The sequence below is a fragment of the Carassius carassius genome, chromosome 49 (assembly GCF_963082965.1).
Source record: "Carassius carassius chromosome 49, fCarCar2.1, whole genome shotgun sequence".
NCBI classification, from domain to species: domain Eukaryota; kingdom Metazoa; phylum Chordata; class Actinopteri; order Cypriniformes; family Cyprinidae; genus Carassius; species Carassius carassius.
This window is the reverse complement of record NC_081803.1, coordinates 20,593,850-20,620,957: the sequence shown is the minus strand read 5'-3', so window position 1 is coordinate 20,620,957 and position 27,108 is coordinate 20,593,850. Positions and strand designations below refer to the sequence as shown.

At 37.6% G+C, this 27,108-nt stretch overlaps 1 protein-coding gene across 4 annotated transcripts in view; it reads right to left on the bottom strand.

The window, feature by feature from the left end:
- LOC132132863 (cAMP-specific 3',5'-cyclic phosphodiesterase 4D-like) overlaps positions 1-27,108 on the bottom strand; it is a 216,261-nt gene that overhangs the window by 169,650 nt on the left and 19,503 nt on the right. For 2 of the 4 annotated variants that reach the window (XM_059545392.1, XM_059545394.1), the window contains exon 3: positions 9,842-10,074. In XM_059545392.1, coding sequence (XP_059401375.1) covers positions 9,842-10,074 — 233 coding nt within the window. Of the gene's footprint in view, positions 1-3,600; positions 3,841-9,841; positions 10,075-27,108 lie in introns of those variants that run through there. The other 2 variants (XM_059545396.1, XM_059545399.1) reach the window with 2 other exon arrangements.

Below are 27,108 nucleotides of genomic sequence, written 5' to 3'. Positions count from 1 at the left end.
ATACAGATGGTGTTACCCAAAATCATTCATCTTATGAGAGCCGTCTTCAGCCACAACCTCTTTCCGCAAAAGACAATAACGTGAAAAAATAATTACCAACACAAGTATGACCAACACAAAAACCATCCACTACATGCCAAAACAAGAGCACTCAATTATTTAAAATACTTCCAGCATCCATCTTCTTTTTGTGGTTTGAGACAAGCATTCACCGGCGTAGTGATTTCCCAAAGGTCTGGGAGTCTAGCTACATTCAGAGGACTAGAAAGCAGATCTCAGAGGATTGTTTGTAAGCATGTTCGCTCGCTTAAGAACACCTCCCTTACTAAAGGCATATGCACCAAACCAGTTTTATTCAAACATGTTGCTGCTGATACAGTCAGTGGCGCTTTCAATTAGCACTTCAGAAAGTAGTAGCACTACTTGAGCAGCGTGAAGAGACTAGAAACTCCCACTTTCACACAAGCATCTTAACTCTAGGATAACAAACATAAAAAATAAAAAAAAGAAAGGTTTATTCTTCCTCTAATCTCCAGCTGGTGTCTGCATTACAAAGCGACACTGGCCATGACGACTGAGGACAAAGCTACAGAGCTGGTCTGTATATTTTGCAGTTGTTGTTTCTAATTAGCTGTCTGTGAAGAGAGTAGAGAGGACAGCACTCCCTAAAGCAACTTCACATGACTTGAAGGATCTCTGTGAAGGAGCACCATTCAAGTGCCCAAGATGTCTCAAGATGATTAGCCTAAAATGATGAAGTCTGTAATAATAATAATATCTGATCCTTCCCATCATGCACAGCGAGTCTGCTCTCAAATTATAAGTGTGGCCCTGGGATGAAGATCTTCAATGATTTATTATGCTGTCAAAATCCATCAGTCGTCTCCAGCTCAACATATTACTGAAACTCTAGAGGAAATTATTCGGTGTGGTTCTAGCCAACATCATACTGCAAAATTACAGAGGAGCAGTCGTGTAGATAATGCTCGGGAGGTAAAAAGAGTCGTTTTTTACAGTACAGGTACACTGTTATGGAAAGCAAAGCCATTGTTAACTGTCATATCAAGATGCAGCCATTACCTTTTCCCTGTTTACAGCTTTGTATACATCAGTTTCATACTCTACAGAGAACTAACTGTACGTCATCTTCAGGATCTGACCCAGTTTAGCTCAGTGAAGTAACACTTGTTAACTTTCCCTTTATACAATTCAAAGAGTGTGCATAAATCCAAAGAGAAGCTCAGTTAAAACCATGTAGGGATGTGAAGCTGGTTATTCAGTTACAGTGACCAGGTTATTGCAGCACAAGAATTTCCCTTGAGAATCAGCCTGCGCTCTGGTCAATAAGTTGACACAAAGGCCTACGGGCTTAATATCTTGCGTGCCACCTTCCATCACGAGGGTTATGCATTTAAAATTTGCTCAAGAAAAGCATAGAGCGTAAGACAATTAAATGCTGCAAAATTTAGAACTTCTGCTAGAACTTAACAATAAGAATGTTCTGCAAGCCCAAGGCCAGTGTAAGAGTGTTTTGTATTGTATCTTGTAATGGACCCTTTTCACAAGACTGTGATGACGTGTTTCAACGCTCATCAGCATCATAAATCCTGTACATATATAACACTGTACTTTGTATTATATCACCTTTGCATCAAATTACAAAAAAATGCAATATAAATAAAAATGCATTGCCAAAGATAAAAATTTACTGAGATGGCATTTTGTGCCAAAAGTGAGGCAAGTGAAAACATTTACAGGGCAATTAAAATCATGAACTACAGAAGAAAAAAAACCTGTCAAATATGACTTTTGGGAAGTGCACCAACTGAATATAAAATGACAGTAATGAATGACGCCAGCTTTTTACAAAATGTCAACAATTTCAAACACTCCTTGATGGAATTTCTCACCAGCGACATTCCAGTAGACGGACATGTGAATCATTCAGAGTTTGGGTAGAAACACAGCCATATCTTTTCTGCAAATGAGACAACCATTCATGGGGATGACTAGGCCTATATAGTACAGACTGTGTAACTGGAGGTGCCCTTGACCCTGATGAGTCACGTGATGTTGTCACACAATGCTCATAAATCTGATAAGGTTTCATTTCATAGCTAGAAGTTAAGGTAAGTGGCTTGGTATAACGGTCAAAGGGTTGTGCACCCTAATGAAGATGACAACTCGAGGTTATAAATCTGACAAACCCTCTAAAAACAACAATCAACCCCAGAACAAGCCAATGAAAGACGAGTTCCACTGTCTAATTACCCTCCATTTAACATGTCACAAATTTGATCAAACTGTACAAAATCCAAACACATAGGTGACAGACCCAGCTGTCAACTCCTTGGGAGTTGTGTCTTGTTCTATCGTCTAAATAATTGCCTATCCATCCATCTTTCCTTCTGGATTAGCCTAGCAATGAGCATATTTCAGGGCTGCACTCAGGGTATGAAACTCACTCTGTCATTACTCCTTATGAGCAATGTACTTGGAGATGAGGGCAGCCTGCCCCGTAAAACCCATAGGACAAAGTGTTCTCTGAATTTAAGATCAACATCTGCAAGACCCCCTACTGAGTCCATCAATATATGTTGAAACAAACTCCAGACGAAAAAGAAAAAAAAAACATCTTGAGTCGGAAATACTGTGTAATCAGTGACAGAAAAATCAAGACGATTGTACGTACCAATGGCAACTGAGTAGGCAATAAACACTTGCAATGCATTTTTCTTCATCCATGTATGGGAATGAGAGGACGTGGTTAGAGGTTAGGTGAGAAAGACACTTTGGCACATTAATTATGTCTGTAAGTGGAGAGGTTTGTCCTCTTGAGCACAATTCAAGGTGGAACAACAACTATGATTTATGATCGGCAAAGCAGAATAGTGCAACAAAATGCAACTCTGAGACTGTCAATGACTGCTGGCATCACTGTAATATAAGCTTGCTTATTGATTGATGCAGTCTAATGAATTTAGAAACCATTCAGACAGCCAAATAACTTTAAATATTATGTCAAAATTAGAATAATAAGTCATATAGAATAATAATTCAATCATATATTCATAATGCATAAAAAAAACATATCAGTCAAACTCAAACAGCCACATGATAACAGCTTAAACACCGATAAGCTCCATAAACGCACTTGCCACCAGCGTTAGATAATAAAATAAATAAATAAATAAAATCGTCGCCAGACACTCTTAAAGAAAGACAGGAACTTTAAATTATGATTAATATATATATATATATATATATATATATATATATATATATATATATATATATATATACTAGCAGTCGTTTTTTTTTATTAGAGATTTAATCTGTACTCTAATTATTTACTAATAATGAAATAATTATATGCATAAAACAATCCCATGCACGAGGAGTCTCGTGCATAACAAATAAACTACACGCGCTTTAAGTCACTATTACTTTCAATGAACTCCACCGACTTTCAAGTTCATTCTTAACCAAAACAGACCAATTTTCTCCGGAGATGAACTGATCTACACAAAGAAAGTGCACTTCGCAAAAGCCACTTCACACACCCATCTATCCCTCAAAGACGAAGAGGACAGATCCTACCGTCTAAATCCCTGAAAAGACGACGGCCACGACATCCGCGATTTCTTCAGACCTGGTCGGTGACCCGTATCCACTGCGTAGGTTCGGTCCATTTTCCCCCGGTGCTTTCAGGTAAGCTATCTATCGATGTGTGTGAGAATATCCCGCTTGTCTCCCCCTCTCGCTCGCTCCCTCTCTCTCTCTCTCTCTCTCCACTCGATGTGTGCTGAGAGTTTCTGAGCTAGAGACGGTGAGGAGGGCGGCTGCTGCCTCCGCGAATGTTCAGGAGGAGCGCGCGCATCATCTCCACACTGATGCTGCCGGTCACTTTCCCGCTCAGCAGGAATGACCGTTATTTTAAACTGTCAAACTGACTGGGGAAAAGCGACTCACAAAACACTTTAAAAGCTATTAATCAGGGCCCGGTTCCCCAAAACGTTCTTATCGCTAAGTAGTTCTTAACCTATTCCTTAACCTCTCTCTTAACCTTATGGCACGGTTCCCGACACGTTCGTACGCTAAGTATATCTTCTGTAAGTCACACTTTCGTAAGGTTGGTCTGGACCATTCGTAGCTCTCTCTTAGCGTTATTTGAGCTCATGACGCTACTGTACAGCAGTCTTTAGAAAACCAGCGCAGCGAAGTACAAGTCAAACTATGGTATGTTGACAATTTTGTGGCTCAACAATGATTTTCTGTTATTTTTTAAGACTCATAATAAATTATGTTCGCAATGGATACAGGCCTATTTATGAAGTTGACTTTATGTGGTTACAGAACTAATAAGGTGGTAATTAGCCTAGGCTTTTTCGTAATGTAATTAAAGCGAATTGGCAATCATTTTTTTGATAATTAAAATCTGGCAAACAATTTGGCTCTAAATGGCTAAGATCTTTAAATGGGTAATCATGGTGGTGTCCAGTAAGCGACCAACTATGGCAGCGATCCAACGTGTCCTTGTATTGAATCAAAGACGGAGTCGGACTCGGAGCCGTTTAGTCCATGTCAGTTTTTTTATTCGGCAAAACTTAAGCCCTTTTGACATTTTGCCTGACGTGGCTATATTAAAAAAAAATCCCCTCCCAAGACAACTCATTGTGGAGCAGCTGGACCTTCCCAGACCTGCGCTGGCCAGACTAACGCGGCGGAATTCTGCTTTAAGCCCTGAAGCCCAGCGCTACGTTTTTTTTATTGTTATTATTATTATTTATTTATTTATTTTGCTACAGAGAGATTCATCGAGGTCGTGGGAGAGGGCCTCGGTGTGGAGGTGTGTCCACACAGTCACCAACGCCCTTCTGCGCCATGCCGGGGATTGCATCCTGGTGGATGGCACACTCATCCCTATCGCCAATCCATCAGTGATTGATCGGGAGGAAATATCGCGAAAGGGATACGCGACCATAAACGTGCAAGTTATAGTGGACCATAGGAGTGTGATCTTCGCCTTGGTGGCAAGGTCCAGCAAAACTTCAAGTTCCCTGACGAGAGGCTGGTGCCCTTGTTTACGTTGCTTCCCCAGCATATTTTGTATCTAAATCTCTCTCTCTCTGTTCATTGTAGATAGGTTGTTTTTTATTAAAAACAGAAACCAATTGCAATCAATACCGCATTAAACAGAAGTAACTGCAGCTGCTTGCCAATCAATTCTGATTGTAAAGTACCTTACCATTAATATAAAAGTGTATTATATCATTTTCATAAGTCGTTAAACCCATGTCAAAAAGCGGCACAACGGGATAAGGAGGGTGGATGATTAGCGAGGGATACCCGGTTCGTCTAACCGTCACAACATAGCCTATCATGTGAACATATTACTGACCATTTGATAATTTAATTTATAGTCTATTTTCTACTGATAACTTAAACTATGTTAAAATAAATGTTACTGTAATAATTTGAGGAATGTTTCATTTGCATAGAACGTGTTGTCTTTCTTAACGCTGTATTGCACCTTCGTGTGAAGTGGAAAATCGATTCATGAGCAATCGATGCCAACTAATTCAGCACCCTGACTTTGGACAGCGCTCTTGTAACGTCGGACATAAGAGGCAGCGTGCTAAGAAGCTTCCTAAGGGACACTTCGGGGAACACACTTAGAAACATCAACAACCTTGGTAAGATATATCTTTCGATGTCTTCTTAGCGCGCTAAGGGTGAACGTTATCGGGGAACCGGGCCCAGGTCTGTATTATATGCCTAAGTGGACAAAATATACAGCCAACCAATTTAAAATTACAAACCAAAAATATTGATGACTCATCTTAACTTAAGCATATAAACGTTTTTGTCCAATAAATTGGTAAAATATAATTATCTTTAATTAGAGAAACAAATGCGCAGCCATCTTTAAAATGTTGTCTTTTAACTTCTGTTTTTGCTGTAGCTCTAGTATCACTGTTGAAGAATAATTAGATGGTGAAGTGGATTCATTTATTGTAGAGTTAATAAAAGTTATCATGTGCATTGTAATGTTCAGAGTGGATGTCATAAAGATTTTAAAATAAGCGGTTCATTTATAAATTCATACAACTTCACCTTCATGCTGTGGAAATACAAACGGAAGACTGAGACAATGAGCATTTGGTTTTTCAACTTTCTATTTCAATAGAAAACTATATTAAAACAGAAAAGAAAGCTGCTATTTCATGGCGCTATTAACCCATATTTTACGCCAACTTTGTGCGTGGGTGCTTCAAGCTAAATTTTCCTTGCAAATTGAAGTTTACTGTAGACTGACTGATTTTCATAAGTTGGTACGCTCCATGATTGAACTGAGTAATGGATGTAGGTCTGGTAGAGTAAATCAAAGTGGCTATTGGTTTAACGTTTGTGTGCGGTTTGTGCTCTGTGAGATTGGGAAGACAGAAAATGGAATTTATTTTTTGCAGGTATGAATCTGCATATGTGAGTCAGACAAGTAACCTTTCAAGGGAATAAAAAAAGCTACATTAAATTTGATGCCACTAGTACTAGGTATGGGTATTGTCAATGATACTGCTAATCCAAACAGATGTTTTGTGGTTTGTGGTAAATAGTGTTGTGCATCAGGTCCAAGATTCATAAACTGACCTTTTTCTTTGAACTCACCAAAAGTCACGTCTCTGGAATTTCATGTTTGCGGAGTGGGAGACCGGTACAAATGTGTCAGGGTGATTTACTAGTCACCTAAGCAGGTCAGGAGGCAGCTGAACATGACCCTAAAGCATCTACATGGCTGTCTAAGATCGACAGCTTACTCATTCAATTTCTGCACATCCCTTATACTGAACAAAACCATGAATAATGTGTGTAATTGGAGAACATGCAAATGCAGAGCAATGGTTTATGTCACATAACACATAGAATAAAACTGAGAAAAATCTTTTTTTTTATGCTTTACATTGAGTGTGACGCATGATCTATTTATTACATGTCAAAGCATGCACAAACTTCTAAAAGAATCCCAGATGTATTTACATATCAAGGGCCAGAATATGACTCACCAGACACATAAAAATTGTATTCCGGTCCACAGCTGATTCAGGCTGCTGATATTGCCACTCCAGCACAGCATGGCTTCAGAAAGAGACAAATTCCTATTTTCATATGAACGTATGAATCTTTTCTGACTTTGGATATGCCAAGCTGTATCTGGAACCCCACCAAAAAATCTTTTAAGGTCAGCCATAATGGCAGGTGTTTAGGATACTTAATGTAATGTTTTTTAGACATGAAAGCACACAGTTCAGCAGTATCAGTGTTGAAGCTGTTTAAACAGTCCTAGTGATTTTTGTGTTACATTTAAAATGGATGTCTGTGATTCAGAACCTGACAGGAAATTACTTTCTCATTCCCAACAATGTGAAGAGGTCTAACAGTGTTTTCTCTGCGGGGGAACGTAAAAGAAGCTCTTTTTTTTTTTTTTTTTTTGAAACAAATAAATCTGTCCTTGGTTCTAAGCAGCACTTCCATCTTTTCATCTAACCTTGTAAACTATTAGACGTTAATGGAAGGAGATTGTACCCAGTCAATAAGCTTTGATTGAATCCTTTCACACTAAAACACTACATCAGTTAACAACTAGTTTGGCCTAAAAATAAAATGTAGCTCCAAGATGACGCAGCTTTTCAGTGAATAGCCACAGGGAGAAATTGATTGTGAATGGCGGGGTACCACTGATTTCTGGGTTATAGAATAAGGCCATATTTGACACATGCTTGCATTTATGCTGCCAGCTCATGTAGAATGTCAGTTGTTTGTTAATTCTACTCAAAACATGTAGAATCTTTAAAATGCACGAATTTGCACTACAAACATGAAGTCACCACAGCTGAAATATTCATGATGCTGATGCAACATTGGCTTGATAAAACTCTGTACAGTAGTATTGTATGTGAGACTTCACAGTCTTATCGACATCTAAAAATGCCTAAGCATCACTGTCTGACGTCCTGGGGCTATTGTTTCTTCCAGTCAGGCTACCAAAATACGGGGTTACCACGAGCACTTAAAAAGTCTTAAATTTAAGGACACAAATTTAAGGCTATAAACAGTCTTAAATACCTTGAATGGTATAAGAAAAGTCTTAATTATAATTTCAAGAGGTCTTACATTTGGGGAGGGAAAGACAAGAATTGTGAAACTTCAAAAGGCTATGATTTAATTGAATAAATATGAGCGCTGCACATTTCAAAGTCCAAATGCAGGGCGGGAGTTTTTATATGAATGTATCTCTGATAATAATACAGCTTCTGAATATTGCTTACAAATTTGAAGGCTTCTTATTGTTTAAAATACAAGCAAACATATTCTACTACACATTATGAAGAGCTTACCTGTACAACCTACTTAACTATGGCATGCCATATGTGAAATGGTGCAACCAAATTAAGTTACAAACTAACAAGTTGCTACTAAGGCCCATAGTGTAAACTTTACATCCCAGTTAGAGTAAGACTATAAAAAAACACCAATGCAACCTTACCCTGAGTTTTGGGAGTAGGCATTTTTGCCTCTAAGCAACCACCCACAAAGTTCTGCGCAGGCAAACAACACTCATGTTGTCTTCAGTAAATGTGAAAATCAAGTGTGAAATAGTATTGCCTAACAGTGAGGACTACAAAATGTTGGACACAAGAAAATTCACAGATAAATGCCATTGTATATTGCTGTGGATACCTTATAAGAAACTGATCTTAAGCCACAAATTCTCTTTTATCCATCTGCTTGCACCCCTGGAGAGACACCCTTCAGCTGTGCCTCTTTAAAGAGTCCATCAAAGAAGGAACAGGCTGCATGGATGATAAGTGATAGAAACACAGCGATAGGGTAACACTGGACAAAATGTCAAAGTGCGTTCTAATCTAGCCCTCCCACCAAAGAACTTCTCACTCTAAACAGGATTTGAGGAGCTAGTAGTGAAGCCAATCTTTGCCCAAGCCTAAGCAGTCGATTTTATCGCCATGCCCACTTCATTCTTACATTTCTATCACTGGCAATGACGAAATGCCACTGCTGAGAAATATCTGAGTGTTTTTACAAATACTCCCACAATGTTTTCTTCACAAGTGACCTTGTGGGATGAAAAAATAAAATGTGGTACATTAGAGATGATACGATTTACAACCAATTATTTTTATGTTATGACAGACAGCCAATATAATTCCTGATTCTAAAAAAACAATACAGTTAGAATAAAAACACTGCAATCAGAATTTACTTGTTGCAGGAGAAAGAGTTTAGTGCTTTTTTAACCTGTCACAGAAAAATTATGGTGGAAAAACATGAAATGCCAGCACAATATCATATTCGCCAGTGGGAAATGTGGGATTTTCTTTGGGGAAATCAATTTAAGTATTATGCTAAAGTAAATCACAATTTATCATAATTTAGTGGCAATTGAGAGTCTTAATTTATTTTGCATGCATTTTGTGTAGTCCCCTTTTGAAATTGATATTGATATTACACCCCCGAAACACCATTTTGCACCTTAATAGCACTACTCTAGTTGTGTTTATGAGATGACAAGCATGTGCAACAAAACTATTTTTGATCCTCCTCTATGGCGGCATATGCATCCTTTGTTCTTAAAACTCATCTTTGCCAGTAAGTGTACAGAGAAAGAAGTATTAAAATATATTTTAACACATTTAAAGTAGTAATGGCATCATCCAAACTCATCCTCATTCCACTTACATATTAAAAACAGCATTATATGATCATTGCGGTCACTGATAATGTCCATATTTTATGCTTCCACACAAAAGGCTGTTTTGCTCACCTGCTGGCATCAGCAGATGTGATGGCGATGAGTGGGGGGTATTGCAGTGCCAAGGTGGTGGGACGGGCGATCAGCTCAGTCTCTTTGCTGTTCCAGTCATGTTGCTCAGCTTGCCGGAAGGCCAACGGGGGCAGTTGCAGGGTCCGACTTGAACGTCTGCGCACTTGGAAGAGCTCCATGCCTGGAGCGGCTCCTTCATCTGCTTCTAGGTACTCTGGGGACCTATCACACACCTGGCACAACAACAACAAAAAAAACTCAGTTTACTAGTGCTCGGCCTTTCACAGACATATGCGGAAAAGATAATGCACTGACTGGGCAGGCTTTGTTGAGTACAATGCCCTACAGAAATGTATTGGGTTTATGATAGTTTGAGTAGTATTCATATAAATGCAGAGGGACAGGAAACTACACCACAAACACTCCCCAGATCAGCCAGTTGTCAGAGTACCAAATCAAACAGGGAAAATAAAATGAGGCAAGATACAAAATAATAGGCTTTACCTAATATAATAAATATTGGCCTAAAATAGGCTTAATTTTTACTGAGCAAAATCAGATTTTGGGTTGAAATATGACCTGGATTTGTTCTTGACAGACTTCATTAGATTCATCCTATAAATAGAATGGTAGAAAAGGAGTGGTTATATAGAGGCACCCTGAGATGAATTTCCAAATTAATTTCTTTAAAGAGTATGTCAAACCTCTTGGGACTCTTGGGGCTATGAATCAGTCTAAAGGTACAGTAATCTGCCCAATCCTTTTTTGTACATATGTGAAAAAAACATGCTGAAGTGTGCAACAAATAAAATTTGTATTTAGTTATTCTATCATATTTTGGTACCGCACTTCCTGTCTCATTTTTAAGCCACATTTATCATTTTCCTATGAGAGAGGCACTTAGTTTAGCTTTCTAAACACTCTTTTGTGGTGTCCCAAAATGAGATATTGCCCATAAAGCTTGTGTTTTCTGGGCTTACAGTCATTATTTATTAAGATTTCAAATGTTCTGTCATGCATCATTATTTATGGAACAATTAACCATCACAATTCTCCAAAATAAAATCAAAGATGGTGCTCTCTTTAGAAGCAATATAGTAACAAAGGAGGCCAAGAAGACAGCGACTGACAGTAAGAAGGAGAAAAGTAAAAAACAAAACAAAAACATAATATTCACACACAGTATACAGTACACTACACTTAATTCCCCTGGTAAACTCTATGATGCCCACAAACTTCTCTGGAGTTTCGCCTAATAGGCTGTGTTTACATTACTAGAGCTATTTTCCAATGCAGGGAACTGATATATGTGCAGCATCCATTCACTCTGCGTGTCCCATAGGGACTGCTGAACTGTGTTGCAACGAGATGGAAAGAACGCTGTCAGAGGAAAGGTAACAAAGCCTTTTGTGTCGACGTGTTTTCCTTTTCCCAGGCTGCTACTTATTAGCACAAGTAGTTCGTCAGTGTAAACACAAAACTTATAAAGAGAGAGGTTTCTGTGGAAAAGAGACGGCGTCATTAATTAGCATTTTGCATGGCTTCATTTGCCCATGTGTTACACACAAAAAAGTGCAAGTAAAACTTCATATTTCAGGCTCTCGCGCTCTCTATAAACTGGGCCAATAACTTAAAGCATTCATCATGACTGCATGTACACAAAAAGTATCAAAACAGCTCAAATTAAAACTCACCTCTATTTTCCCTTTTTGCAATAAGCCCCTAATGCACAATTCATTATTTTATGAGTAGTTTGACTCATCTACTGAAGCCTGTGGGCATGTTAAAAGCCGCGTCCCCCAGCACAAAGCATCAAGGGCTTCATTTATAGTCTCGGCAACATCTCACACCGAAGGCACATAAAATGCATCCACGTGACTAAACAAGGGGACAGAATAAGTGAAAGAAGTGTGGTTGGTTGGCTGTCTGGAGACAGACGCCACAATATCATGAAAATTGCAGAAACACAATAAGAAGATGTGCAGCGTGATTATAGAGTCAGAGTCACATCAAGGGGGGTGGGTGGGAGACAGGGGGGTTTAAAATAGTCTTTCAAAGTGGCTGTGGAGATGCAGATCACAGCGATGGTTTGAATGGTCCGGTGCGCAGCAAAACAAAAGGAGTGAACCCTCCACCTGCGGCTCATGGCAGAACGTGGCACTTTGTTCAGTGAGAAAACAGAGAAAGGGGAATGTGAGGCTAATTTAAACTATTTGCCTGGTGCATTCTGGGAAAAAAAGGGAGGCAGAGGTTATCGGTTGGGTGTGGGCTTGAACGGTTTGAACATCTTGCTCTGGACAATGGAGCATGACTCATGCTTGATAGCTTCTAAAAGCTAGATTGACTGAAAGGCCTAAAAACAACCAGAACTGATCGATAGACGTTTAAAATACAGATCTGAGTTGGCAGTGTTCAGAGCTGGAAAATACTTCAAACTAATTCTATATTAATGTAACACAAGCCAGTTAACTATTTTACATGGTGGAATAAAATTAGAAATTCAATTTTAATTATGATATTAATTTTAATAATAATAATATTAAAGATTAGCTCATCATCATGCTTAAAGGAATAAGTGATTTCTTATGTCGTATTACTTAAAAAATGTAACAGTGGTTTTATATTATACGTACATTACCATTTGAAAGTTCAGATTCAGGATATATCCTGTATAAAGGATATATATGCAGGAAGGATACATTAAACTGATCAAAAGTGATATTAAAAACTTCTAAATTCTAAATCATAAAAAATAAAAAAAAATAATAAATGCTGTTCTTTTAAACTTTATATCCAAAGAATTCTGAAAAATGAATCTGCACAACTGTTTTAAACATTAATAATAAGAAATGTTTCTTGAGCAGCAAATCTGCATATTAGAATGATTTCTGAAGGATCATGTGACACTGAAGACTGGGGGAATGATGCTGAAAATACAGCTTTGATCACGGGAATAAAATATGTTATACAATATATTCACATAGAAAACAGCTATTTTAAATTGTAATAATATTTCACAACTTTATTTATTTTTTTACTGTTTAATCAAATAAATGCAGCCTTGTTGAGCCTTCTTTCAACAATATGAAAAATTCTTACTGACTAAACTTTTGAATGGTAGTGTATACATACAGTATATACAAAATACACTGTTAAAATGGCTAAATTCTTCTTCTTAATATAATTATAAATATTAGTTCATATCCAGCATATGATGGGATGCAACCAAAATGCTTTTTCGTGCATGAAATGATAAGGATCCTAACTGGCCCAGATGGTAAATTAATCATAGGTGTACTGTGGCTCTCTGCAGATGTTAAGGCTCCTGAATTTGCTTGCAGTGGGTGAACATGGCCATCTCCATCACTGGAGGATGAGCTGAAATATTCATGTAATTTCACAGTAGCTGAAATAGTTTACAGTCACTGGCTGTATATATGAAAAGAGCCAGTAGTCAAGTCACCCAGAGAGACCAAGACTGTTCTCTTTACTCCAAACGGCCTTGGCTCAATCAATAGGACTGTGAGGCAAATGTTGTTTTGTGCAAAAATCACATCTAATTGTGTGTGTGTGTGTGTGTGTGTGTGTGTGTGTGTGTGTATACACAATTTACGCCATTAGTCCTTCACAAACACAGCCTTATCCCGCAATGTTATTTATCCCTTCCTGGATGGCTTAACAGTATTTCAGAAAGTGAAAAGATCAGGAAACATCCATCAAGTGTGTGAAGTATTACAGGGTTCAGGGAATAAATCAGCTGTTTCATCACTCATCTGTCAGTCGAGGTATCCCAGGAGTTACAGGAGCCTGTTTGAAGCGGGAGAGATTGGATCAGCGCAGTACAGCTGTTTATCGTCCAAAAGCTGTTCCTGTTAATAACTAAGAAGCCATTTAAAACAATAATTTGGCAGATCAGACAGCATGAGTTATCTTTTGGCTTTTACTAAGTCCGAACCTTCTCTTAGATGCCTCGATTGTCTCTTTAGAGACGAATCGTTTAATTTTCTCGAAAAAAGCATTTTTATTTCTTTTAAAGTCTACGTGAAATATTATTTGCAACTCTTTTACTTGTGTAATATACCATAAATTCCAGTAAGATAGAATATTAATTGGAAAAAAAGCAAAATTGTATCCACTGGGAGCTCAGTTGTATTGAGCTGAAGACATAAAAAGCATCATTGAAAATAAATTGGTGCGCAAACAATTTTCACTTAAAAATTGCTAGTAAATTTCACAATTACAAAGAAACAGCAAGTAATGCATCGAATTCAATTTTGAAGTTTTATATATACAGTATATATGTTCGTAAAATGGCACAGCTTATTAAATATCTGAAAGTACACTCTTACCATCAGTCAGTCAAGCATTATAATATGATATTATGATAATCAGGTATTATTTAATAATAGAACTTTAGGATTTAGAATTTAAATTTGGTAACCATGTATGAATCTACAGACATTTCAACTGAATTTAGGGCTGGCGATGGTGCTTTTCTGGTCATTCAATCAATTTGGTCATTGGAGTTTCTGAGAAAAAAAGTGGGGAAAAAACTAACAATAATACTGATAAGATGAAATAAAAAAAATAAAAAATCTTACTGACCCCAAACTTTTGAAAAAGTAGTGTATAATTCTTTAAAATAATATTGCGAAATTTGAATGACGAATGCACACATTTCTAAATAAAAACGCATTTTGATATTTTTGTGAGACATGAAATGAAAAAATGTCAGGGTGGTGTAAAACATATAATATGTTTAAATTTTTTAGAAAATTGTGGTAACTCAAGGATATATTCAAGGTGTGATGCAAAGATGGACTTTTGGAATTCAAGCAATCCTGTGCCCTGAATGACTGCATCGAACAAACGAAGCAGAAGAAATGCCACCATTGACAGCGCCTGCTCAGAATGCCATACAACTGTTGATGACCTGGGCTTAGCACACTGACCTTCACATCTAATAGATGGATTCTCTGAAGAGATTAACCCCATTTTGACCCTACTGTAAATTTCCATAGTTACATTTGTAGATACAAGACTGATGGTATTGGAGCAGCAGTGATGATCATCACAGTAGCTCGCAGTGCAGGTACAGGCACGACAACTGAGAAACGCAGTTCTTTTTTTGCAAATGTATGTAAGACTCGTATGTAAGAAGTGTAAATCTCTCTCTATCTGTTCTCACCAAGCCAGTGTGAGTCATGCTAGAGTTTACAGCACATCAAAAACAGGTACTCTGCGCATCCATTGAGATGATGAACTGAAAAAAGCATAGATCGCTTGACGGAGAGTGAAACTCGGAATCACTAAGTTTGTTCGGCGAGTGAAAATATATCTGAGCCATATGTGGAATAACTAAAAAATTGTGCATAATAAAACCAGGAATATGTACTGAAAAAGCAATAACTCATGTTGACTTTATTGATTCACAATATAATACAGTTGTCATTTGGGTCCGTGTTATTCAAGGATCATCTATCCAAGTCTGTTTTTTCCCTTGGGAAACACATTCTTGAACACATCCATGATGTAGACCGTAAAAACCACAAGGGGTGGCAGAAGGGTCCTGTAGAGGAAGCTGTAGAGGAAAACTACTTGAACCCGCAGTCACATGACTCTGTTCGATATCTTCATCAAAGGCTAAGCCGGAGAGCATCTTCTGACAAAAGACAAATAACCTCAAGTTCTCCCTCTCATCAGTTGCAATGATCACTCTCCGTGTTGCTTCTGCAGCTCCTGCGACCTACGGATTCCCGCTTGAATTGCAATTAAGCACCCCATCAGTCTTTCAGAGGAAGCTTTGATGTCGTATGTGTAGTTTATCTTAAAGAATCAATCAGAATAGCAAGGTGAATGAATTTCCCCAAAAATGAAGAATGATAATCAGTGCATCACGATGATTTTGATAATCGCATTCTGATGTTGCTTACTCACGCTTAAAAATGCGCTCATCATGACTTGAACGTGAAATCCAATTATGCAAATGTGTTGCATTGCCGCTTCCCATTAGGTGCTGTGTGACCATTAAGATATTTTATCATTCAGCCCTCCTGCTTGACAGAGACTAAAACTTTCTGGCCCAAAAACATTTTTTACCTCCAAGCAGTGAAAGTGATAAATGGATTTGCCAGTACCGATTTAAACATGAAATGGGAAACGAAACAATAATGGCTTTGCGATTAGAGTCTGCGTCTGAAGAAATGATCACTATAAACTATTGAGATTTAATTCTTATATCAAGGAAATGTGACCTTATTCATAATCTAAGGCAGTCTAAGAAGAGAAAAGAGAGATATTCACTGACTGTCATAACAAACCGGCTTGTGTTTGTATTGATTTAGACCAGTGTAATTATTGCAGGGAATATTCGCATAGCAAGAAAAATTTGATTTTATACTAGGTTGTTGTGAATGGTTGCAACATGGTTGTTAAGATGATCAACAAAACACATAACGATTTGTGGGGTGTAACAATACACTGATATGGAATGATACATCAGTTTGACAACTAACGATATGATGCATCAATTTATATCTATATTAATATATCTATATATCGATATATATATATATATATATATATAGGGCCTAAAAGCACCATATGCAAATAAAAATCAAGAATTTGAAACAGTGCAACTGTTTCCAATATAACCAAATTTTGTTGTGTACATTCTAATGCATTTTAGAAGCCACATCTTATTTTACAAGCCAAAGATGTGCTGTCATCTGGCGACTGATGATCTCCTGTGCAACCTGATTTATTTATATATTTTGATGACTTTATTTTTCCATATTAAAGTCGACATGAAAAGGAAGTTGTGATCATCTCTTCTTCCCTATTGTGATGTATATCCACATGAAATGGCTTCTTGAACAAGAAAAAGAAATGTAGCGTAGTATTTAATTTGTGTACGGATAAATCATTAGTAAACACTGCAATATTCCATCCAAAATTTCATTGAGATTTTAAAAAACTTGTTGTGGAAGTCCCAACTGGGATACAGGATTTGCACTTTTTCAATTAAATGCTCAGATTATATTTTGGTTGCATTTGTGAGTTAATAAAAAGTGGCTGGTTGTATAAATTAGGCCCAGAATATCAGTATATCAATCACAGCACCCTGAATCTACTCAAATTGCAATCGTATCACAGCATGTTTCGAGGTATGAGCAAATACTGTTTCGCTAGGAATAAATGTCAGACCGTATCATGCCGAAACGTCCTATTTACACCCCTAATGATTTGAGGAATAATTCATGTCTACAGCACAAACGCAGCGGGATGAGCTACACACAAGTTTGTTCTGCACCCATTTCCTCCATCATTCTCTACAAATATCGTCTAATGGCTCTTTCCGGCCATTTGAGAACCATTAAATCTCTAGCACCCATTTCTAAAATGGTATAATTTAAGCCTGCAATACTTTTTCATACACATTTCCAACAAACAACCTTAAGACCTCCATGTCAGAGAGAAAGCACACTTGAGTCTTTTTCCATTAGCTCAGGATTGGCTCCAAAACCCAGTGAATTACAGTCACAAGCGTCTCGATACATAACGTCATATGTCCCAGGATGCTTAGCTGTAATCCCAGGCAACCCCTCAGAGAGAGGACTGCAACAAGTGCCGTCAGCAGGTTGTTGGTTCTGTGTTTGGAGCAGTAACTCTGTCTAAGGCTAAGCCCTCACTGTTGGGTTATACTTTTAGACATGAGGCAAAAAAAAAAAAAGCCCAACAGACTCTGACAGTAACTGTCAGCTGGAATAAGAGATACAGCTCCACCCTACAGCGATTCTGCAAAGCTCGTATTAACATTTTAATTGCATAAAATAAGCCAGTGTAACAGAGCTGAGCGATTGCAGGATATTCTGATAAAGCAACAAACATTTCCCCTGTCAATATTACTGTGCAACTGTGCCATGCTTGTAATGATAGCTTAAACAATCACCAATCATTTAAATATACTGTAATATTGCTGTAAGATTCTTTGGGGCCTAATGGATCAGTGCAATGAATAAAACTCCATAATAATGTAAAATTCATGAGTACTTTTCAAACCTCATCATCTGCTCTAACCCTTGAAAACAGAAGTGTTTAAAAAGAGTCATATCTTGGAAAACAAGAATTTTTTGCACTTCTCAAATAAACGACTTTAATATGCTGTGAAGACATAGTCACATTGATAACAGTACTCTTTCTTCAGACTGTTTATGTAAAACTAAGCAAAACAGGTCATTAACTGACGTCACAAACAACCACATTAACATACAGTACAATCATCCAGATTTACATATTAACATCGATTATTAACAATGACCACAACGACCATTGTGACCAGCTGTGTATACGGATGGTAAGCAATCAAAACAGATATAACAAGACAACTTTAATTCTAAAGAAAAATTAAATTCTGCAAATGATTAAAATAGGGCCCATTTATAGCCCTGAAATGAATGGAGTTGCAGTGGTCAATGGGACGTGTGTGTGAACCATGAGAGAGATTAGCTGAAGCTCTCAGGCCTAAGTGAATCTTTTACACATCTCACTCAATAGAGCATGACACTGTGAATCCACAACAGCAGAATGCATGGTCAGTCCTGACGCCCTTCTAAGGTAGTGACTCATGATTCTGCAGTAAAAGTCTATTGCATAAAGGTTGCTCTTTCCTAGCTCAGGGGGATTTCAAGCTGTCACGGATTCATCAGTGGGTTTGGCTAATGCAAATGTCACTACTATTGCTCAAACATGCATGCATGAATGAGTGAGTGATTTTCATTTATGCATTTTAGTAGACTATTTAAACAAAATGTATGTCATTTGTGAATGTTGTTCTGCAAACCAGTGTTGTAAGACTTTTAAATATAAAAAAAAAATTTATTGATGGATTTGTTTCTTGCAAACATGCAGCTTTTCACTTCACAAGATGTTAATTGATAGATTAGATTCATGTGGATTACTTCTGGGTTATTGTGATGTATTTATCAACTGTTTGTACTCTCATTCTGACGGCACCCATGCACTGCAGAGGATCCTTTGGTGAGCAAGTGATGTAATGCTCAACTTCTCCATACCTGTTCTGATCAATAAATGTATCAACAAATCTACAGTTAACTTAATAAACTATATAACATGCCAGAAGATACATATAGCATTTGTCATTTGATCGAAGCAATAAGGCACTCGAGGATGCATGTTTAAATCATGTTGTTATGCATAACGAGAAGCAGAGGCTTATAGGTTTATTAAATCAAGCAGCACAGAAATAAATGAGAAAATAATATGCATATAAGTAGCGTCACATAACATACAGAGTCCTTTATTAAAAGAAGAAGGTATTTCCCTGCTGGTAATTTAGATTTTACCTTGATCTTGATCCTCATTGGATTGGAATAGAGATCATAAATAGTAAATGATCTCTAGAGATTGAAATGGTAAAACTGATATGAGTGTGAAATTCTCAGATTGTTACTGAATAGACAGCAGCTATTAATTCAATTAAGTGGTTAATCATTTGAATAATGTATCATGCATTCAGTCCCTAAGCGTGACAAATAAACAGCATGCAGTTACAGTCAGATTATGCACAACTAACTTCTGTATAATTCTGTTGAGAATCACAGTGATGCTTGTTTTAAGGAGTCGTGTTTATTTTTTTACAGCATCTAGGATTTATGATGTCAGCAGATAGACAACACTCATTTATTTTACTTGCCTCTCTGTGGATCTGAAAATAGCAAAAAAAAAAAAAAAAAAAAGTACATTTTAGGTTTGCAATGGACAGAGCCCTTATGTGCCAGTCAGTCTCAGTCTTAAAAACCAACTTTCCAAAGGAACCAGAAGTTTAGAAAACTCTCAGACGCTTGGTAAAATCCAGGATGTGAAGTGGCATTCTCCACCATTTTATTTTCATGATATGACAATTCCAGTCAAACAGGACATTCAACTGAAAAAAAAAAGTAGGCCGAAGATTGATTGTGGCCATCAGGGATTGACTGGATCGTGAAAAATGTCCATCTTGGTGAGTATTCAGGTAAACAGTTTTGGAACGGAAATAGTTAAGAAAGAAAATGCATGTTGTGTGCTGAATCTGTGCTCTTAAAGACACAGCGGTGTTATTTTACTTTTGATCATTTCATTTATGTAGTATTTCTTACCTATACCTATACTATTATTAGATCCACCTGAAAAAAAACTTATAATCATTAGTCTCTTTATTCTATTGTATTTATCTTTGCTTTCATTTGCAATTTGTTTATTTGTTCTATTTTATTGCTGACCGTTTATTTTTTCTTTGTTTATTTTATTATTTTTTTGTTAATTCAGTTCAAAGTTTCAAATAAAGCCTCCCTGTACTGTTTGTAAGCAATTGCAACAAAATTACCCAAATTATCAAACATTTATGAGATATTAAAAATATTTATATGTTAGTATATATGGCAGTTTCCCCATGGAATCGAAAAATGGTTTCAAATATCTATATTTTTCAAGGTATTGTATCAAAGTTTGAAATTTTAGTATCATGACAACACTAACTCCCAGAACGAATGCTTATATGACAAAATTAAATTTAACAAAGAAATCAAATTTAAGAAAAAGTTCTTTCCTGAACTCGAGTATGAATGATCCATTATCTTGGAAAATCTTTTCTGCTATCTTTCACTTGATATCCAGTGTGAGTTCATCAATGAAGCGTCTGCCAACACTGGTGTTCCAGTGTGATGGTGATATAACATCATATTACGAATCAGCGCTCTCATTACGTAATAAATCATCATTAGCAACAGCTTATAAACAAACCAATTAAGAGGGAAGCCTGAACACTGATAACACACCCCGGTTATTACGCCGTAAAGTACACTGACATCATGGCTTCTTATTGATTTAACAGACAATTACTAGATACTCATCTGCTGTTTATAGATCCAGATGTGGTGAAGAATAAATCACTAAAATCGGTTATTTTGGAGTGCCCAAACATGCTGCACTTGTCTTACAGATATTAGCTGCCTATTAAGACTCACCTCTCAAGGGTTCATTAGTAATGGTTCAAAAGAGAGGGATTATCCATGCAAAATGTGTGGCTATAGCTCAATAGTCCTCGTCCTCCAGCACTGGACCATTTGCTCAATTGGTTTAAAATTGCAAACCACATATAAATGTATGAATAAGGTGTAGGACATAATTGAAGAAAACCAAATGAAAGCAGTCATGCACCTGCTGCACGCTGGTGTTTATTGTCGCTCTGAGCCAGGTCGGCTAAGTTGAATTTGTGAGTGTTCTTAAGTAGGTCAAGCTCATCATCTTTTGAAAGTCTGTGAAGAGAGGCGAGTTTCTCCTTGGGGACGCTTATTGTTTGCGCTATTGTTTGTATTTCTGCTGCTCTGCGGCACTCCAGTCATCTTGTAATAAGCAACTCTTTTCAAAGAAACAACGGAAAAATTGGATGCTGCCTGGATTTAATGGTGCAATCAAATAAAAAGCCCTCATGATAATTAGACCGCATTTTCATAAGGCCACCTCGAGTCTATATAATAATGAGTTTGCTAAGAGAAGCTTTACTACTAATGTTGCTCATACTAGGGTTTTTTACAAAATGAGAAATGAAATGTTCATTTTCTGGTGACTGGACTTAGAGTTTTTGCTTGGTGGACCCCCCAAAAAAAATATTTCAGGCTGAAAAAATCAGATTTACATTGAAGGAGGGACCTGGGTCATATCTTGATATGATATCTTTGAGACCTGATAGTGAGTTACTCTGATGTAAACCAGTAAGAAACCGCCTAAATGCTGTAACAACCACCTAAGAACCACTCAGAATGCCCAGGAAACTCAGAAAGTAGCTCTGCTACTAAATTTATACAAAATTTATTTTAAAATGACTCTCCCAGTACAGATATGATCAGCTGTTCCTCCAAATCCTCCAATGTTGTTACAGAAAGGGTGAAGGTGATTGGTTGGTTCTTGTCACATGACCTGCTGTACGCTTGCGACATTCTGAAAAGTTAAGATGTTTTTATCTCGTTGCGGATGGAATAAACTAGTGCGTTACACCGCATAGTCATGACTACGTCACTATCTGAGCGCGCTTGCCATGCGTCTACATTTGAAATAACCAGCTTGAGAGTGCAAAAGTGATATATGATACTATTTAAAACCGTAGAAACACCCAGAACTCCCTTGTAACTGATTAAAACACCATAGCAACCACCTAACAAGTACTAAGAACACCTTAGAAATCAATAGAACACCCTAGCAACTCCTTAAAAACCCTAGCAACAACCTCACATCCACTCAGGATTCCTTAGAAACCAACATAACACTTGTGTTACAGCAAAACTAGCGCTGGCTGCAAGTATTGCTGGGGCAACCACTTAAAACACCCTATTATATTAATAATAAATACATTAATAATAATACCTATACAATAGTGGTATTAGCCGATATATGTTCAGTGTTAATGTTATCATTGAAAAAAATTGGCCAATATATTTAAGTTGATAAATATATATATATATATTTAAATATATTTAAGTTGGTTTCCTAACTAGAAACCAACAGAACACTCTTTCCACTGCAGAACCAGCACTGGCTGTGAGGTTTGCTGTGACAAGTACCACTTGTATTTTCTTCAAAAAACAAAGAAGTCTACTTGTCCTGTTTTTTCATTTTCGCCCAGATGTAACAGGCAGCACTGTGTGTGAGGAAGCAGTACTAGAGCTTGTTAAAGTGGATCGGTGGTGAAAGAGTCTCATTGATATTGTAAGTGGCAGGGATGGGTGAAGGGTACGCAGTCTGATCCACTATATCTCTGACAGGCCATTGGAGTCTGCAGTGAGTGGGCGCCCGTGTCCCATTACCGCAGCTTGTACACTAGCAGCATGTCATCTAGAGAGCCGTCGGGGCCTGAGACTTATGCACAGCAGCAGCAGTGGCCAAACAATCTCTGCCACCACCAGAGGGGATGTACTGTATGCACATGTCCACACTGCCGCGATTAGACAGTGCCCAACTCCAGCAAGAAATGAATGAATGACACAGCCTCCTATGCATACAGATCTCTCTATATCTCAGAGAGGCATCTCATCATTGTTATTCCTGCAGCCCTCAGGTACTGCTGCTGTTTCAATCGCATAAGGGTCGACAAACAAGGTCACGTGACTGGGTGAAGCCTGTCAGAAACATGTCCAAGTGACTCTTCACCACATAAGCAAGCAAAATAAATATTTGTGCATTAAAGTGCCCCTGTTATGGATTTTTTTTAAATACCTTTAATGCATTGTGTAACAGCTCTTAGTGAATGAAAACATCCTGCAAAATTTTACATCTAAAAGTGCACAGTGTATAAAGTTACTGTTTCTAAAAAAAAAAAAAAAAAGTCTAATTAGTCATGAAAACTAGTCATTTTTAAATTGATTCTTAGGCCATGTCTTCACGTAAATGGGTATTTTTTTATAAACAGTTCTTACTTCTTCCATTTAAAAAAAATCTCTGTCCACATGAAAACACAAAAACATGCTATCAAGCACTCTCAAGAGCATGCCAACAGGTGGCGATATAATTTCAACCGTAAAGCCATGTTGGCCAATCAGAAGCCTGAAAAAGTTTCCAGTGGGCGGAGATAACAGCACATGCTCCGATATCACAAGCAAAAGTCTCCGGTTCCGCTGTCTACACGATAACACTGCAAAACTTTTCAACTTTTTGAAAATTTCACCCTGGCAGGAGTTTTCAAAAATGTTCTGTTTCAGTGACCTGGTGCTGTGTTTGCGTATGGACGAACAGCCATAACGCGTAGAAAAAACTGCGGTTTTGAAAATACCCGAGTTTGTGTGGACAGGGCCTTAAGCTGTTTAAAGTTGACATCCACATGAAACATTAGCAAATTTATGCCCGGGGAAAACTTGAACCTCCCGTAGCGGATTACCTAGCGGATTACTGCGGAGAAGACGCTGTGCTCTGCACTGTGAGGGTAAATCCATTATGGTACGGTTAGGGTATGTTGAAAAACTCTAAACTAATTTTCTCCTCCAACTTCAAAATCATCCTACATCACTGCAGAAACACTGACCCAATTGTTTACCAAGTGAACATGCAAGGAGGATCATATTCACTTTACAAAAAGTCATGGCCTAGTGGTTAGAGAGTTTGACTCCTAACCTTAGGGTTGTGAGTTTGAGTCTCGGGCCGGCAATACCATGACTTAGGTGCCCTTGAGCAAGGCACTGAACCCCCAACTGCTCCCCGGGCGCCGCAGCATAAATGGCTGCCCACTGCTCCGGGTGTGTGTTCACAGTGTGTGTGTGTGTGCACTTCGGATGGGTTAAATGCAGAGCACGAATTCTGAGAATGGGTCACCATACTTGGCTGAATTTCATTTCACTTTGACTTTCTTTTCACTTTCACAAAAAAAAATAATAAAATAAAATAAAGGTAAAACAACGATGTAGGATGATTTTGAAGTTGGAGGAGAAAAGTGTTTGCAGTTTTTAGACATACATACATTTAGGCTATGTTCACACTGCAGGCTGAAACAACCCAATTCCGATTTTTTTGCCCCTATGCGACCTGTATCTGATCTTTTCATGACAGTCTGAACGACACAGATCCGATCTTTTCAAATGCAACCCAGGCCACTGGGGTATGTGGTCCTAAATCCGATACGTATCCAATCTTTTGAAATGCGACCTCCGTCTGAACGGCCAGGTCACATGTATCAGACCCGTACGTCATTGATACGCTACAAACGTAATAATTCTGCGTTGAAGTAGGCGGGAATGAGAAGATAAACAACAACCATGGCGGACGATGCTGCTTAAATAACTTTAATATTGCTAAACGAGCTCTGCTGTTGACTACACTGTTGTTGACATCCATGTTTAGCTACTTCCGCAAACAACGAGTGACGTCGTTAACCGTTGAGTAGTCTTCTGCGCATGCGGATCATTTCTTGGTCATTTCACGTTCACACAGATCACAAAAGGTCGCATTTAATTGAAAATGTGAACGGCCTTGCAAAAAAATCGGAATTGAGCATTAAGCCCTGCAGTGTGAACGTAGCCTTAGACATCTTGAACCGTTGTACACAGACACAGTATGCATGCACCTCGCAGAGCTAGACAAGACAAGCATTTGTGGTTAAAAAGTGTATAAATATTTTTTTACAGAAAATTACAGATTGTTTGGCTAGATAAGACCCTTATTCTTCGGCTGGGATCATGTAGAGCCCTTTGAAGCTGCACTGAAACTGAAACTTTTAATCTTCTATCCACCACTGAAGTCTACTATATGGAGAAAAATAGTAGAATGTTTTCCTCAAAAACCTTAAATTCTTTACAAAGTATCAGGAAATGTGTATTCTGAAAGTGGAGGAATTCTTTTAAAAACTGTTGCTGTGTACTCTGTGTAATGTACTCTGCACTGTAGCATGAAAAATATGTATTTAGTTGTGTGTGTTGTGTTCGCTCTGTGCTGCTTGTTGGTCTCTGTCAAACCAGCTAACAGCAATATATGTTCACTCGCAATTGTCTAGAAATGTGTTGATGAATTGTGAATGTTTGTCGTTGTTATTACTTGCAGTTCTGATAAAGAATAGAGCAATACGTTGGTGTACAAACTGCAGTGCTTTATCACTATATTTCTGCATTAGCCTAACGCATATACTGTACCATGGCTGTTTGGGTGTTTACCACTGAGCTGTGGGCTAAGTAATGAGGATGGGTGTTCTGTTACTGACATGTGCTGCACGCAGTAGATCAATCACAACAGACTGGGTCATCAGACCAATCACAGCAGTATAGTGTCACGCAAAGGAGGGATTCGGAAAAATTAATCATTGAGTGAACTGTTTGGGAGTTATTGAGCAAAAAAGGAAAAAAATCTATGTATATCATAAGACAATAAAAGTGTTTTTTGGCCTTGCATTCATGTCAACCTGTTGTTGGGGACTCCCAAAGCCAAAATATGAATCTTTCATAACCCATAATAGGGCATATTTTTAAGAGCATTATTTTACATCATGGATTGTACCGTTTTAGTTTATAAAAAATATTTTAATTGGAAAACATTCTATTCTCACCACTTTTACTATAATATTTTACCTGAGTCATTTTCTTAAAAAGATAAATAAATAAATTGTCTAAATAACTTAATAAAATGTTAATTCTACACAGTTTTAAACACAGACTTCAATGTCATTATGTAATTTATTTTCATGGATATGTTCTTGAGAGATTTACTGTAATAATGAGAATAAACATTAAAAAATTATAGGGAAAAAACACCCACACAATTACAATAATCTAAATTGCATGCATGCGTTTTATTGTTCTAATAAATAAATAAATGTAATGTATAATTATATGTATATGTGTATGTACAGTATATATGCATGTATACATTAGTCAAAACTATTAAACAAGTTTAAACAAATAAAAGTCTAAATAAATAGGCAAAAAATAGTCTAAATAAAAAATAGTCTAAATAAATGAATAAATCAATCGATCAAACTTGTACCTGTACTGTACCTGTAGGCTTTCATTTCTTAATGCAAATAAAAATATTATTGCTTTTTTGTTCCTTTTTGATATAGTGGTAAAATGTGACCTGTACTGTACATGTTTTTGTGATTTACCTTACCAAGATAATCGTGGCAATTGTCGTTTTGTGTACGTTTATGTGAAAGAACACCATAATCATTTTCTATTATAAAAGTTCCAGGAAGAGCATTTGTTTGATAAGTGGGTTGCTGAGTGTGCTTGAAAGGCAGATGCTGCATTGCCTTCTTTTGATCTGTGAAAATTTCAGGCCGCTACTGGTAAGATCTTCTTCTATTACTGTTAATCAGATCAGATTAATTGAATCAGGAGCTACCAGGATGCGATCAAACATGTGGGACTCCACATCGCAGCTAATGTTCTGCTCTGAGGTTAGCATAAATGTGTGTGTGAGCGGATGAAAGGACGCTGTCTATCTGACAGACAGATGCTACATGACATGCCTGCGTATGGATAAACGCAAACCTATGAATAACCTGCTTCGGAAAAAAAGGGCATGTTGTCAAGCACTGCCAGAAAGAAAGGGGTGTGCCTTTTTAAAGAATCAGCCAATCACAGCACGCCGATGACAAAGATATGGAGGAGATGGCTGATTGAGGAAAATAGTGGTACATTGCTGTAGTTCTCCAGATAATTCACACCAGACATTGAAGATACAGTATAAACAATAAGGCTTACTGATGGAAAGCCATGGGTTAAGGCTTCTAATGA